This window comes from Rhamphochromis sp. 'chilingali', assembly GCF_963969265.1.
Source record: "Rhamphochromis sp. 'chilingali' genome assembly, chromosome: 20".
NCBI lineage: Eukaryota > Metazoa > Chordata > Actinopteri > Cichliformes > Cichlidae > Rhamphochromis > Rhamphochromis sp. 'chilingali'.
The window spans coordinates 28449713-28465921 of record NC_137947.1 but is presented as its reverse complement, the minus strand read 5'-3'; the positions used below and the strand labels follow the sequence as shown (position 1 = coordinate 28465921).

General features: G+C 41.5%; 1 protein-coding gene across 1 annotated transcript in view; it reads left to right on the top strand.

The window, feature by feature from the left end:
• The window catches only part of LOC308388908 (protein kinase C epsilon type-like), a 99369-nt gene that overhangs the window by 39973 nt on the left and 43187 nt on the right, over positions 1–16209 (top strand). The window contains exons 2-10 of the mRNA XM_080869886.1: positions 2724–2787; positions 12458–12626; positions 14346–14380; positions 14471–14559; positions 14674–14803; positions 14940–15082; positions 15403–15499; positions 15588–15856; positions 15958–16131. Coding sequence (XP_080726012.1) covers positions 2724–2787; positions 12458–12626; positions 14346–14380; positions 14471–14559; positions 14674–14803; positions 14940–15082; positions 15403–15499; positions 15588–15856; positions 15958–16131 — 1170 coding nt within the window. The remainder of the gene's footprint in view (positions 1–2723; positions 2788–12457; positions 12627–14345; positions 14381–14470; positions 14560–14673; positions 14804–14939; positions 15083–15402; positions 15500–15587; positions 15857–15957; positions 16132–16209) is intronic.

Genomic DNA, 16209 nt, shown 5'->3' with positions numbered 1-16209 from the left:
ACCCTCTTCCCCCTCCTCTTTCTCCTTCACTGTCGTACTGGAACGAGCCAACAAACTTTCTCTGTCCTCCCCCTCATCCGTCTCCCTCTCTTTGCTTTCCATCTCTTACTGTATACATTACTGAACCCACGCCTGTTCGCCTTCACTGCACGAGTCTTCGCTTACTGCTGTTCACGGTGTGCGTGTGAATGTGTGAATGTGTGTGTTCACATTGGGATTATCACCACCGTGGGTGGTACAATCTGCTGGTAGAAACTCAGTGAACCCTTCAGCCAGTACCCACTTTCATCATATTGCTCAAGTGTGCTAAGGCGCAGACATACATGCTTTGATTTATACTGTATGCACACACACGTGCAGGCACTCAATAATCTCCACTTCCCTCAACTTCTCCCTAAAACCATTCAGACTCCTCGATATTTGCATATGGGTCTTATGCGTGTGAGAGTGTGGCTGTGAGTGTTTGTGAGGTATATATTTGACGTGTGGGTGTCTGACAGGATATGTGTCAATCTCAACTGCACGCCACAGCAGTTTTTTCCTTGAACTTTCTTGCCACATTGCCAGTGTGTCTTGCCCAACAGGTTGTACGGTTTCTCACAGGTTGGTAAAAATTTTTTGGTTGCGTTGCTTTTTTTTTTTCCAATACCATAAGCACATAACGGAAAATACTGTGAAAACCACATGTGAAACAATCACATCATAGGGCTGTCCTTTGAATGATCCCCTATTTAAAACTTCTTTTGGTAGGGTTTGTGTTTTTTCATTGCATAATTGTGCATGCAAGAGAGCAACATAGCATGCAAAAACATTTGACAAAACAGACCTCACATTTACATACCTGCCACTCTAACTGTAACTGAGACAAGGTGACTGAAACTTTGAAGAAGGGAAGGCAGAGCAGGGTAATGCACCCCCTGTTCTTGCTCCACTGATCTCTGCTAATTAGCTTGCAGTGATGGTGCATAGTGATAGCAGAATAAGAAGCAGTTTTCCATCAGACCACGTGCCCCTTGTCTAAAAGTCTAGATTTTTTATGCGTTTTCAAATTCAGATGGTATCAAATCTGGGAAGTTGTTGGTAGGGCTGGGTGGCTGGAAAATTGTATTTTAATTTAATTTGCAGTTTTGGTTTCCAGCGGTATTGGAATAAAACTAGTAATTCTAGGAAACTCGTGTTTTTTTCCCCTTGTGTTGTGAGTCAGTGCACCTCTTTCTTTTACTTGATTGCACTTTTGACCCTGCCGAAAGTTAGAATTCACTTGATGTTTAGCTCAGTTCCAGCCTAAAAGAGAGTCCTCAGCCAACAAGATGTGTTTAGAGGATGCAACACTCACAAGGTGCCTTCAGGTGAAGCTGTGCAAGGATTTTTAATGGTTTCCTTTGTCTACATCTCACTTTGCATCTCTTGCCCTGTTCGCTTGTCAGAGTAACAACTTTGCAGCTGGTTTTAGCTCACTCGCCCTGTGGTTTCCATGTTGGTCTCCTGAGGCACGCAAGTCCGCTGCAGCCTGGGCAACCTTCTGCTTCTGGCTTCACTTGCAGGCATTGTCTGGAGGATGGTCTTGTAAGATGTACCGTTTGGTCAAAGACGCACCCTAATCGGGGCTTAAATCCCTACCAGACTAACCTGTGTCCCCCATCTTCTCACTTCTTCATTTAAATAATTTTTCATTGGAATTATATCATATATATTTAAATGGTCTTACTGCTGCATGAAGTTCATGCATTTTAAAACTGATAGCGCCTGATTGTTATAAATTGCTGAGTCACACCACTTAAGAGTTATCTGAGCACAATGTAGCTTGCCATCGCCAGTGTGTGAATGTGTGTGTGAATGGGTGGATGACTGGATAAGTAAAGCGCTTTGGGGTCCTTAGGGACTAGTAAAGGCGCTATATAAATACAGGCCATTTACCATTTACCACATGAATCTACGGGCCTCATTCAGTGTGATTTTCCGCTTACTCAGGATATCTAACCAACATAGATAGCGCTGGGCAGTATAATCAGAAATATCTATCGCAGTTGTTTTCTCTCTGCGAGTCTAGCAGCTTCATATTTTGATAGATATTATTTTTGCATCAGGTTTGCAATGACTCATTGTTCTATCAGGAGTATATAAAAAACCCCATTTAATACTATCATTAAAAAAAAACAAAGCATAAATACAATACAATAAACAACCAAAACATTACATAAGCTACTCTTATTGACTCTGCTAACTAGCTGCCTTAGCTGCCTCGTAACATCCTTGCAAACACCAATTTCCTTAAACGTGCAATGATACTTTGAGAAAAATGACATGTTTTACATATTTGCATGTCTTTTGTTTAATGCTTTTCATAACTGCAATGCTTTGTATCTCTATCTATCTTATCTTATCTCTAAATGTTTTTATTCTGGGGGATTGTGATTTTTTTATGCGTGTTGTCCTTTATGGACCCCTGGAAAACTGTGTAGGATGAGTGAATGGTCCTGACACGTAAAAAAGTAGAGAAGCATTGTTAATAAATTATTATTTATTAAAGAATCATTTTCTTATTTTCAGGAAATAATTCAGTTTCATTTAGTATAAAAGGAATTAAGTTGACTCTTATGAGTACACTGCAGCATGAGCTGCTAATTTGGCATCATTTAGTAAGAGTTTGTCTAATTTTTTTTTGTATTTGCCTTCTTTTTGTCTTTTTCTTATTTTATTCCTCATTACCTTTCTCTCTGCAGATTGACCTGGAACCAGAGGGGAAGGTGTATGTTGTTATTGACCTATCAGGATCTTCCAGTGAAGGTAAGAACTCAGTGAAACTGTTTTATGAAGCTCAGCGGGGTCTGTCATGTATGTAACACAGAGCGACTGCTCTCGGTCTCACTTATCTCTTGTTAAGAGCTGCTGTGTAACTATCGCAGGAGCTTTCAGTGTAAAGTGATGATGATGATGATGTATTTTGAGGCAAAAGCCTGTGTTTGTCAAGTCACTCTGACTCTCACAGCTGCTGCTACATTCACACCTTCTCCTCCTTGTATTGCAGAAAACCAGTGTTGCCACATTCAGATGTATTAAAACACCTTGCATGTGTGCAAAGTCCTTCTACATATTTGCAGCATGTTTTATAAACTTTAATAAATTATATCAAAAAATTCAAATAAGCTCATATAACAAATATTGAAGATAAATAGGATATTAATAACACTATCTTTAAGATGGGACAGAGTAATAGGATACATAAATATGCAATGACAGTTCAATCATTTGTTATTTTCAGAATCAGAATCAGAATCAGAATCAGAATACTTTATTGATCCCTGGGGGAAATTATTTTTTGTTACAGTGCTCCATTTTAAACCAACATTAAGACAAGACAGACAATACGCTAACTAAGAATAGTACAATATATACATATATATACATACATACATACATAAGTCACTTATAAATAAATATTTGGAAAAGAAACATGTGTAGTTGTAGCAGCAAACAGTGTGTTAAGTGGATGCGTTGTACAGGGAGATGGCCACAGGCAGGAATGATTTCCTGTGTCGTTCAGTGGTGCTTTTCGGTAATCTCAGTCTCTCACTGAACGAGCTCCTGTGACTGACCAACATGTCATGGAGTGGGTGGGAGGTGTTATCCAACATTGTCTTTATCTTGGACAGCATCCGCCTCTCCGACACCACCTTGAGGGAGTCCAGCTCCATCCCCACAACATTGCTGGCCTTACGGATCAGTTTATTAAGTCTGTTGGCATCTGCGACCCTCAGCCTGCTCCCCCAGCATGCAACAGCATAGAGGATCGCACTGGCCACCACAGACTCATAGAAAATCCTCAGCATTTTCTGGCAGATGTTGAAGGACCTCAGTCGCCTCAAAAAATAGAGACGACTCTGGCCCTTCCTGTAAAGTGCTGTGGTGTTTTTAGCCCAGTCCAGTTTATTGTCAATGTGTACTCCAAGGTATTTATAGTCCTCCACAATGTCAACACTGACCCCCTGGATTGAAACAGGGGTCAAGTGTTTCCTGGTCTTCCTGAAGTCCACGATCAGTTCCTTGGTCTTTGCCACGTTGAGCTGCAGATGATTCTGCTCACACCACGTGACAAAGGAGTCGACCACAGCCCGGTACTCTGTCTCATCATCCCTGCTGATGCATCCAACCACCGCAGAGTCATCAGAAAACTTCTGAAGATGGCAGGTCTCTTTGCATTTTGTAATAACAACGCTAGTAGTGATATATTTGTGAAGTTAAATATGTAAGTACAATTCAAAGGTATGCCAGAGCTAAAATAAAAGCATAGACTACACCATTAAATGGTAAATGGCCTGTATTTGTATAGCGCTTTTACTAGTCCCGCCTAGGGACCCCAAAGTGCTTTACACACCCAGTCATCCACCCATTTACACACACATTCACACACTGGTGGAGGCAAGCTACAGTTGTAGCCACAGCTGCCCTGGGGCAGACTGACAGAAGCGCCATCGGCCCTTCTGGCCAACACCAGTAGGCGGCAGGTGAAGTGTCTTGCCCAAGGACACAACGACCGAGACTGTCCGAGCCGGGGCTCGAACCGGCAACCTTCCGATTACAACGCGAACTCCCAACTCCCAACTCTTGAGGCACGGTCTCTTATCATGCAGCTAGAAACAGTTAAAAAGTTAAAGTTTCTAACTGCAGGAGCTCAAGTATACCACTTTGGCCCTCCTTGTTGTGTTGTTAGGGTACATCCTTTGGACTTTCTGGTTGTATTGCATAGAGACAAACACATGTTATGTAGTTTTAAAATAAAATACTCGAATTGTAACATGCAGTGAATATAGTTAAAAACAACCTAACAATATTATTTTAAGTGCTAGCAAAGGCACAGTCAGAAGAAGGGAATGAGTGCATGTAAAGTGTAGAAGACAGCTTTGGCTTTGTCACTTAAAGAGATGCCCTAAGTATGCACAACTCAAAGCCTTCCTAAAATTTAAACTGTCATAAAAAAAGAAATTACAGTCCATATAGTTTTTCTGATAGAGGTAAAATAGGTAAAATAATGATGTGTAAAGTCTCCCAGAAACACAGAATGATGGCAAAATTGTAAAAACATCAGCAAAAAGCTGCTATTTTTTATTTCATTTTTTAAAATGGTCGTTAAACAAAAAAGTTTGAACCTCTTGATTTATAAAAGTCCATCAGATTAAGGAAAAAAATATCTAATATAAAAAAACCCAGAACAGTCTGCACAGCCTTTGTTAAATGACTGCACTCATACTGATCGTCATTATAGTTTCACATCCTTTCTCCAATCATCTTAATGTGCAGTTTTTGAGCTTTTAGTGGGTATTAAGTGAAAGGAAAGTGAAAGCAATAATGTAAGCATAGTGCTCCATTTGTATTAAGAGAACGTAGGTTTTTGCTCTATAATGCAGCATACACTTTAAAAATGACAATTATTTGGAATTAGGAATAGAGGAACAAAGAGAATGTAAAAACAATGTTGGTGTTAGATGAACCAACAGATATGTGTGTTTAGTTCTAAGTTACTTCTCTTTTTTGTTTTTGTTACTCAGTGAGAACGTGAAGTCAGGAGTGAGTCACCCTGTCACTGCACAGAATTTGCAGCATTACATTAGGAAATAGATGTGTCAGATTCCCTATGTGTTTCTATGACAATGATATTGTGCAGCCAGCGCTCTTCTTCGATATAAGTTAAATGATGCAATCAGAGTTTGACTGTAAACTCAGAGATCACCTCATCATTTAAGATATGAGACACAGTGCTTCGAGAGAGCCTCGAGCTGTAATCTTGTACTCCTACGTGTTGCTGTATGTTTCACTGCAAAACAAAGATGTAACAGTGTAGTTGAGAAGGAGTGCAGATGCTGATGTGATATACAGAACTAGTACTTACACTTGCAACAAGACTATAATCGTTGATGCTTTGACTAAATGCTGAGGCCCCATAGACTGCATGTAAAAGATGGACATAAGGTTCAAGATATATAAAAATGAAGAACTGATATGTCAAATATTCGCACATGACAAAATAATCAGCCCAGCCCAGTTAGGGCAGCAGAATCACTTTCCAATTTATCGTGGTTCTCTTCCCTTTCAGTAACCATTACTCTGCAACCACACTATGCCTGACTAAAGTAAGCTGACAACCACTAACCGGTTCACTTTTCTGTTGCTGCAGCAACTTCTCACTTGTGGAGCGAGGTACTTCCCGCAGCAAACCTGCTTCCTTAGTCATATACAAAAGTATAGTTAGGCTGTTGTTACAGTGTTGAGTGAAGCATTGGAGACGGGCAAGCTGTTGATGAATTAATACTTAGTTTAATTATTGATTTATTGTCTTCTCTTGCAGTGATTTTTCTTCTCCATTTTGAGTAGTGTAAGCTAACCATAGCACTGCAACTGTGTGGCTCTACACTGAGCTTTGATTTACAGGTGTGACTTCAGTTTGTGCACGGCCTGACTGAGTTACTGCAGTATAAAAACTGAGCATTGCATATCTGATGTTTGCTTCAGCTAAGTAAATAAAATGAAGCTGAGGATGATTTTGACCGATCGCATCCATTTTTCAGATTTTCAATCAATTTTGCAATATTATTGTTTTTGTGAATTATATTTGCTATCATGCAATGAAAATCTGAAATTATTACACCACCGGATGGATGTAGCCACGGTGACATCCTTTACAGCTTTGTGCATTAATTTGTTTCGAAATGCCAGTTCTGCCAGTTTGGGTGATTTGTAGCAATACCTGAATATCTTGATGCATTCTCAATCATCCAGGAAAGTAAATCTCCAAAAGTTGATTCTGTTCATCTGGACGTAGCGTTTTGTGGGAGAAACGTTTCATCACTCATCCAAGTGACTTCTTCAGTCTCGGACTTTAGACCCTAACCCATCAGCAAATTTGCTGATGACACCACCATCCTAGGACTGATCGAGAACAACAATGTTTCAGCTACAGAGAGGAGGTTCAGCATCTGAAGCAATGGTGTGAAAACAACAACCTGCATCTGAACACAGCCAAGACCAAGGAGATGGTAACCGACTTCAGGAGAACAAGGCGATCTGAGCACTCTACCCTCTACATTGATGGGGAGGAGGTAGAAAGGGTAGAAAGGAATTAAGTTCCTCGAAGTCCACATCTCGGCCGACCTTACCTGGTCCACAAACATTTCCCACCAGGTAGGGAAAGCACAACAAATGCTGTACTTACTCAGGAAACTGCGTCATGCCCAGTTACCCCAGAGACTGCTAGTGAACTTCTACCGTTCCACCATCGAGACCCTTCTGACTTACTGCTGCACACTCAGGTTCAACTGCTGTACTGTGGACAACAAGAGGAAAGTGCAGCGGGTGGTGAGGGCAGCAGAGTGGGCAATTGGCACCTCACTAATCCCCCTCGGAGACATTTAAACTGGCAGACTTCAGCAGAAAGTCAATATCATCATCAAAGACCCCTCGCACCCTGGACACTAACCGTGTATTTCACACACATGGAGAGATGCCAAACTGCCTTTCATTGTTCTTGCAACAGTGACGATAAAGAGCTATTCTATTCTATTCTATTGTTGTGGAGATGTAACTACTGAGTGATATGTGCACGCAAATTAGCAAAATACAGTGATATTGCAAATCATTTTTTTTGTAGAAAATTTTATTTTGAAATTTCTCTTCATACTTGTGGAGCTTTTCAATTGGGCCTCCTATTAACAGAATGTTGAACCAGAGGTGAAAAGTTAACATTGGTACATCTAATCTGTAACTAATTGCATTTTTACGGTATGTTGGAGAGACTGTGAGAGAGAAGGCAGAAAGGGAGTTATCCAGAGGTCGCGAGAGGAGAAATGGAGTGGTTGTGGGGTGATAAATTGATTAGTAAAGTGGAGTGTTCGCTAATGGACCAGTTACATCATTGAAAGTGATTGAGAGGGAGATCAGTAGAGAGTGACAAAGAGGTCTCATTAGGTTTTTCTGCAGGAAATATTAATTTTCCTTTTCCCTCTGTGTTTCGTAAATGGATTCTAAAGCTATATTGCCTGCTGGGACTCTGCTCCTTGTTGTTTCTCTGCAGTGGCATACAGTAAGTTTATGTGCCTGTGTGTTTGTGATCTACTGCAATTGCAGTCATGATGCTTAAGATGCACATGCTCAACACAGACTTGTCGGCACACGGGATACCGTATACTGATAGTAGTGGGTCACCTCACTTTTGTGTTGACTAAATATTAACATTAATATGAAACAGAACAAGAAACAATAACAACAGCAAAAAAATAAAATAAAATTACAAGTAAACACTGACTATGGCCTCCTCCAGGACACACAACAATTTAGTGAGTTCTTTATTGATAATTTATTGATAAAAAATCGTATTAACCAAATACATGCAACATAAACTAACCAACCAAATACTTTGTTCGGTATACCTGTTCAGCTGCTTATATGGCAGAAACCAGCACATTTATGCATGGGAATATGGTCAAACAGCCTGCTGTTCAAAGTTCAAACTGAGCATCAGAATAGAAATAGGTTAATAGAGTAGGGGCTCAAAATAAAGCCACACACAAAAAAAGCACACAATAAAAAAAAGAAAGGTGATATAGTGACTTTGAACGTGGCATAATCATTGGTGCCAGATGGGCTGGTCTCAGTATTTCAGAGAAAGCTAATTTACTCTGATTTTCTTGCACAACTTTCAGTAGGGTTTATAGAAAATAGTCCAAAAATAGAGGAAAATGCCCAGTGAGCAGCTGTTCTCCGAGTGAAAATACCTTTCTGATGGCAGACGCCAGACGAGAACTGGCAGACTTCTTTGAGTTGATGGAAGCTAATAGTAACTCAAATAACCACTCATTACAGTCAAGGTATGCAGGTGAGCATGCACCTCTGAAGGTAAAACTCATCAAACCTTGAAACAGATGGGCAACAACAGCAGCAGAAGACCACACCGGGTACCAATCCTGTCAGCTAGGAACAGGAAAGCGAGGCTGCAATTTGCACATGCTCACCAAAACCAAAAAAGGAAGATTAGATTGCCTGGCCTGAGGAGTCTGAGCTTCACATCATGGATGTGGAGCCAAAACATTTCCAGTATATCATGCCAGTATGGTAAATGGTAAATGGCCTGTATTTGTATAGCGCTTTACTAGTCCCTAAGGACCCCAAAGCGCTTTACACATCCAGTCATCCACCCATTCACACACTGGTGATGGCAGCTACATTGTAGCCACAGCCACCCTGGGGCGCACTGACAGAGGCGAGGCTGCCGGACACTGGCGCCACCGGGCCCTCTGGACTAAAATCCTTGCAACAATAAATATCTACATTTTAGATAAACATAACTTAGCTTTGCAGTTATGTTTACCTCCTTCACTCACCCAGGATGTAATGTGATTACTTGGTTTGTCTGACTATTCATTTGCCAAATTACTTGAAACACTGTGGATGCATTTGCATGAAAATGCAAGCAAGCTTGGCGCTGCCGAGCATAAAAGTGTTGAACATCAACACTGAGCTGAAGAACACCAGGCCAGTGTTCTTCAGACAATGTTACAAATGAATCTGCATCCAGATATCCTTCAGGATTCAGAGATTTAATTCATTCATGGCAGGGAGATGATGTTCAGATTTATTCACAAAATTCTTCAGGCATTTAATCTTCAAGGTAACATTTGATACTAGTGTGCTGCATCTCAACAAATATCAGAGACTATCTGTCAATATGTTCCTGACTTTGAAAGCCAAAAAAGGTAAAAGAGCTCGGAGTACGATGCAAGCATTGGCCTACTTAAGTCTAACTTTTGGGGTCATAAGGACATGACAGAGGAGCAACCTTTCTACCGCTGCCAACCTCCAACCCTGACTCCTTCCCTAGTGTAAGACACCAAGTCTAACACTGTTGCCAGGCAGCAGTCATCAGTTGCTAGGCGATGCTGATGGCAAAGGGGCTGAAGGAGTAAGACTGATGACAAGCAGAACATGACAGGCAGGAAGGAATGTAGACTAAGTCTTTGAGGCTTAGAGAGTAGTGCTGCTGGAGATGTAAAGTTTGACAAGGTGGTGATACCAGAGGAAAGTTCAGTTAGTACATCACCACAATCACTAGGGTTCACTCTGAGAAAACACAGCAGAACTCAAGCTAAGTTACACAAACCAGCCAAATTTGAATGGGAAATACTGCACGTGAGTTTAACCACAGGTCCTAAATTGTTCTGTACTTACTTCAGATTGTGATTTGCAATTCTCCCCCAGCTAAAGCATTGTTGTCTATGTCTTTATTTCAGTAGCTTTCTTTCTCACTTTCTCTGTTCTTTTAGTGTCTTCCGTCAGCTACCACCGCATAGCAGCAAAATGTGAAATACTCACCCAAAAAAATCCATCTCTTCATGTTTGTGGATACTAATTGTCTCCTTTTTTTTAACATCATGACTTTGAAATTGATGTATTTCACTTGTCCAGACTTTTCGACCCTCTGACCTCCAAGAAAAAAGCTCTAAAAGACATGACAACTGTTGTATTTGACCTTAACTGTGATTGTAGTAGTTTAAATGGTGATTAATCGCACATTATAAGCTAACACTGTGTTAAAACAGGCATGCGCATGTCCAGTCATATCCAGAAATACTGGTCGGTTAAACATATTATTCTTATAGTATTAATCTACAACAACAGTTACCCGTTTGAAGATGTCATCATCCCACTTCCTACTACCTTCTCTCCCACTCTATCTGAATGGAAGTCATAATCGAGCACAGGTGGAAAGTAAACCGATTATGACCGCACTAACCAGCATTATACTGGTCAGAATGGTTACATATGGTTACGCAGGAAACTGTGCATTTACAATCTGCTCAGTTTTAAGTGTCTTCTGTCTTTTAGACCACTCGAATATTCTTAGTGTTTTCTCTGTCACCTAAAGAACTATCAGATTAGTCCAGGAACTCCCCTAATTTGAAGAAATAGAAATAAGTGTAACGATCTGTCACATGTTTGGCTCTAGTATTTGGAGAGAGAGGCAAAATGCTTCACTGCCAATCTCTCAAACCTCCAAATACATGAGCAAACATGCGATATACATGAACAAGAATCATTAAGCGTAATAGCATTCAGCAGGTTCCATGTAAGTTGATGTAGACGTGTCTTTTTTTAGATAGCAAACCAAGTTTTCATGCATTCAAGTTCATGTATTTGCGGGAGCATTGGGAACTCATATTCCTCCAGAGGGAGGGAGATAAAGTGCTGCAGGTGTTGCCAGTGGAAAAAAAAGTTGAGAACAAAGCGCAGAACAGAACAAGCATCAGTGACAGCAGATATGACGCTGATGTAGTCAGAGCATTAAATGGAAAGAGGGAGATGTGGTGGGGTTGGGATGCAGAGCAGCTTGTAGATGGGCATGCTGCAGTAGCTTAAGTAGCTTTCCCTATTTGAGATTGTCCAGTTGGGTGTGTTGAAGGATATCAGCTGAGCCTGGGCTGTCACTGGCAGCAGCTGCTCTGTCAGGGTCCCAGATGAGCTTTGCTCTTTGCTTTACTTTCCTACACGATGAGCGTTGTTGAATGCTGAATAATGTAAGATCAAAGAGAGAGGATGTTTGGAGTTCTCAAGCCACGGCTGTTGAGGAAACTGGAAATGCATACTCGACGGCACATGTGGCCGACAGAGTCAGAAGACAGATGTTCGCGCAGCGTCGGTCATATCAAAAATGCAAATCAGTTATATCACAGGACTGAATTATTCAATTGTTCTTTTTTTAAACATTCTCAGTGAGCGGAGAGTTTGAGTCGTCTCCAAAATATACACACTGTCAGGTGGAATGTAACACACAGTACTCGGAGTTTAGTTGTGAGTGATAATGCTTGTAGTCGGGGGGGGGGGGGGGGGGGGGGGGGGGGGGAAGTCCACATGGAGTTCTTCTATCCAAATGGCACAATCTGATAGATCTGGGTGTATTAACACATCAAATTGAACAATTTGGTCTATTTAATAAATACAAATAACCTCATTTCTATTTTTTTTTTATTTCTCACCACCTCTATCCTATGAAATGTGTGTGTAATTAACAAGATCAGGCAGTAACTGAAACCTCTGCACTGCCATTGGGAAACCCCTGAGTAATTAAACCAGAAGAAAAGCAGAGGTCACAAACACTGGGACTTGGTTTAAGGAAAAAGGACTAATGCGTTGATTGTCACCAAAGGGACACACTGCCAGCCCTGTAGTGTCATTGCCATCTACTGGCTACTTGTTGGAAATGCAGTTTTTATTTATCATCAATCGTGCAGGTGTTGCTCATTTATAGGAGATGCCAGCATGAGTAACCAAGATTATAAAGCACTGACTATCAAAAAGCGGAATGAATGGAGCTTATTCACATTAGTTTGGCTTACTGAAGAGACTGGAAATAAAACCATAACTGTAACACAACATAACATCCTTCTTGTATTTTTGTTGTGTTTTCGTACAGCAGCGGCAGGCTCTACCGAAAATGAGGAGCGTGTGTTTCGACAGCGGATGCGTCCCAGGAAGCGTCAAGGTGCCGTCCGTCGGAGAGTCCACCAAGTCAACGGACACAAGTTCATGGCCACCTACCTGAGACAGCCCACGTACTGCTCACACTGCAGGGACTTTATCTGGTTAGAAGCACATGCACGCTCATGTCTATAGAGTGATTAATATGCACACAGTCGTTACAGGTCGGCAGAAAGAAACCTGTAAATAAAGAAAGAAAAATAATCAACAAACTGTAGATGAGAGTGTGTCTGCATTGAAGACAGGACGGGAATGTGGCAGCAGTGCAGAGAGATGAAAGCAAGGCTCACTTGTGTGATTTGCGAGTCCTTCTATCAAAGATTAATGAATCCAGAGTCTCTCACTGAAAATGCCAAGGGTGGTTCAGAGTGAACATATGAAGTGTTGATAGGTTAATAAAGAAAAAGTTTCTTAACTGACCAGCTGTATGTAAACATCAGTTTTACAATAGCTGCCTTTCACTGATGTGTGTTCACTGCTTCACTTCCTTAACCCAATTTTCTCCCAGTAATAACCTGCTCTCTTGTTTACACGTAAGCACAGTGGATGCTGTGAAGTGGGGAGTAACAAACAAAGCCAGCTGTGTTTGTTTCCATCCCAACAAACGGCTGTTAGCTTCACTCACATGGAAACCATGTGGCCTCGGTGCTCCGCTCGCTTTCAGCCGGCTCTGAAAGAACGTTTGATGTGTAATCAGAATCACAAGGGAGCTGTGTTTCGGTCTCCGAGTGGTCAGGGTCTGTGATGTGGTGAATCAGCAAAAAAACTGCAAGGAGTCTGTTTAATTTTTGTGTAAGCTCACTGTTATATCCTGAAATAATCTCTGAAAAATACACCCTTTCAGTGGGTTTGAGAACAGCGCCACTTTTCGTTTCTTGGCCGTGTATAAATGTGTCGGAAACCAGCATAGACTGCATCATTTTGCAGAGGCTGAAGAATCCACTGAATATTGCCGAAGAATAATACTAGACTCCCATCATCCTCCTGGTAGAATTTTAGAAGGAGGAAAACTTCCAACCTCTACCTTCCCTTATGTGTGCAACAAAAAGCCAAAGGAGAAAGAGAAGATGCTGCAGAATTTGCATGATGTTAAACACAAAAAGGCTTTTTCCACAAACTGGCTTACAGCTGCGCTTCTTTCTCTTTTATTAAGTGAAACACATTTGCTTTAAATTGGAAGTAAGGACACACGGTTTTAGAAAAACAACCACAACAACTGGTTAATGACGTAACTGAGAAAGAACTCCCTTTTAAATGGGAGACACTTCCAGTCGAACCAGCCTCAGGTTTAAGCGCCTGCTGTAGTTAGTTAAGCAGGAAAAAGATAAGTGGCAACAAACAGGACAAAACCCAAACTTTGGAACAGAGTAGACAAATCAAAAAAAAGTATTTGCATTGAGCAAATAATTGCACATTTGCATTGAGCAAATACAATAAGTCCTCATCATTCAGGACTTTATCTGTGAAAGACTGATTATAAATTCAAAGTAAAGAGAAGTTAATACAGGTGAAAGATAAGCCGTTTTTCTAGGCCCTGGTAGAAGCTGATGTAACAAATTAATGGACTAGTTTATAATCATTCAGACCTTGATGTTCACTCATAACCTTTGTGGGGCTTGCAATAAAGCTTGACCTTCAAAATCAAAGTACTGCAACAATCAGATATTCTATTTTCTATTAAATACAGCTTAAATAATCTTCTAAAATTGTGACATAAACTTTGAAAAAGGGAATCAAAGTTTCTAAATTATGTAAAAAATATGAAGACAGCAGTCCACAACACTTTTTTTTTAAACATTTCTCTTATCTCTGTCTGATTGTAGGGGGGTTTTAGGAAAGCAGGGCTATCAGTGTCAAGGTAAGACAATATTTACCTTTACAAGTGGCTGCACTTTAATCACACGTAAAACCTGTTAATGCGTGCGTTGTATGTGTGTACCTGCTGCAGTGTGCACCTGTGTTGTCCACAAGCGCTGCCATGAGCTGATCATTACCAAATGTGCCGGCATGAAGAAGCAGGATGACATGGTCGGGGAGGTACGGATGTGAAACACTTTGACAACCTACGCACGGATTCTTAGAAAGTTCAGGGACCACTCTAACATTAGATCCTTGCAGGTTTGTCTTACTGTCCTTTGGTGCATCCTACAGGTGGGGTCTCAGAGATTCAGCGTTAATGTCCCGCACAAGTTCAGCATCCACAACTTTAAAGTTCTCACCTTCTGTGACCACTGTGGGTCTCTGCTGTGGGGTCTGATGCGACAGGGACTCCAGTGTAAAGGTACAAGTGAGCACGTGACATTCTTTAGTTAATACAACTGTAAGCAAATTAAAGATGTCTGTATATTATCGTTCGGATAAACTCTTTCTAGAATCTGTTCTGAAACTGTTCTTACTCTTCTTGCTTTGTTTCCCAGTTTGTAAGGTGAACGTACACAGACGCTGTGAGAGCAACGTAGCTCCAAACTGTGGCGTTGATGCCAGAGGGATCGCTAAAGTCCTGTCTGACCTCGGAGTCACTCCAGACAAGATCTCTAACAGCGCCCAGAGACGGAAAAAGGTTTGGAAATATGCCAGAGTGTTCTCAAGAGGCTTTAGAGTTATTCTAAATTTTATATTTAATGGTATTTAAAGAAGGTGTTTCTGAATAAACAGTGGAAACTAATTGAGGGGCGTACCCACTGGAGATGTGTCCTTCAAAAGCCATGTACTATAAAGATGGATCTACGCACTATGGTGTCAACCGCTGCTGTGTGAAGTCCTGTTATGAAGCCTTGAGATGAGCGTTTTTGCTGTCGCCTGCATGTGGTGTTAACATACCGACCGTGAATCATAAGTTCTTGATGAAAATGTTGATGGGGACATGTTTTCTGTGAACAGCTTACTCAGGCTCAGGATCCTCAGCAGCCGTTATCAGGGATCCCTCAGATAGAAGACGATCGCTCAAAGTCTGCCCCCACCTCCCCGTGTGATCAGGGTAGGCACATTTTCTGACTATTAAACTCTGAAGAGCAAACAGAATGGAGACACACAGCACAGCTCTTATTTTTCTTGGTTTCTTGCAGACGTGAAGGAGCTGGAGAACATCCGGAAGGCTCTGTCATTTGACCACCGCGGAGAGGAGCACAAAACACACCCACTGTCTTCCTCCTCGTCTGTGGACACGGTAACGTGTGACACGCACACAGGAGGTGATGGGAACAGCGTCGGAGAGGAAAGCGAAGAAAGTCAGGCGAATGGCGAGGTCAAAGGTCACAGCGCTCCAGAGGCCAAGAGGATGAACCTGCATGACTTTGTGTTTATCAAAGTTCTGGGGAAAGGAAGCTTTGGAAAGGTGGGCTCACTTCCTCTGCAGCTCTGTTTGTGAAATTCAGTAAGATGTGCAGTGAAAAGGATGGACCAGAAAACACAAACGAGTTTGTGTCATGTGACCAGGTGATGCTGGCGGAGATGAAGGGCACAGACGAGGTTTATGCCGTCAAGGTGCTGAAGAAAGACGTGATCCTGCAGGATGACGACGTGGACTGCACCATGACTGAGAAACGGATCTTAGCATTGGCCAGGAGACACCCCTATCTGACACAGCTCTTCTGCTGCTTCCAGACTAAAGTAGGGACCCCCCACACACACACACAAACACACACACACATACGCACACAAACATGCAGACATTATTTGCACCTCCAG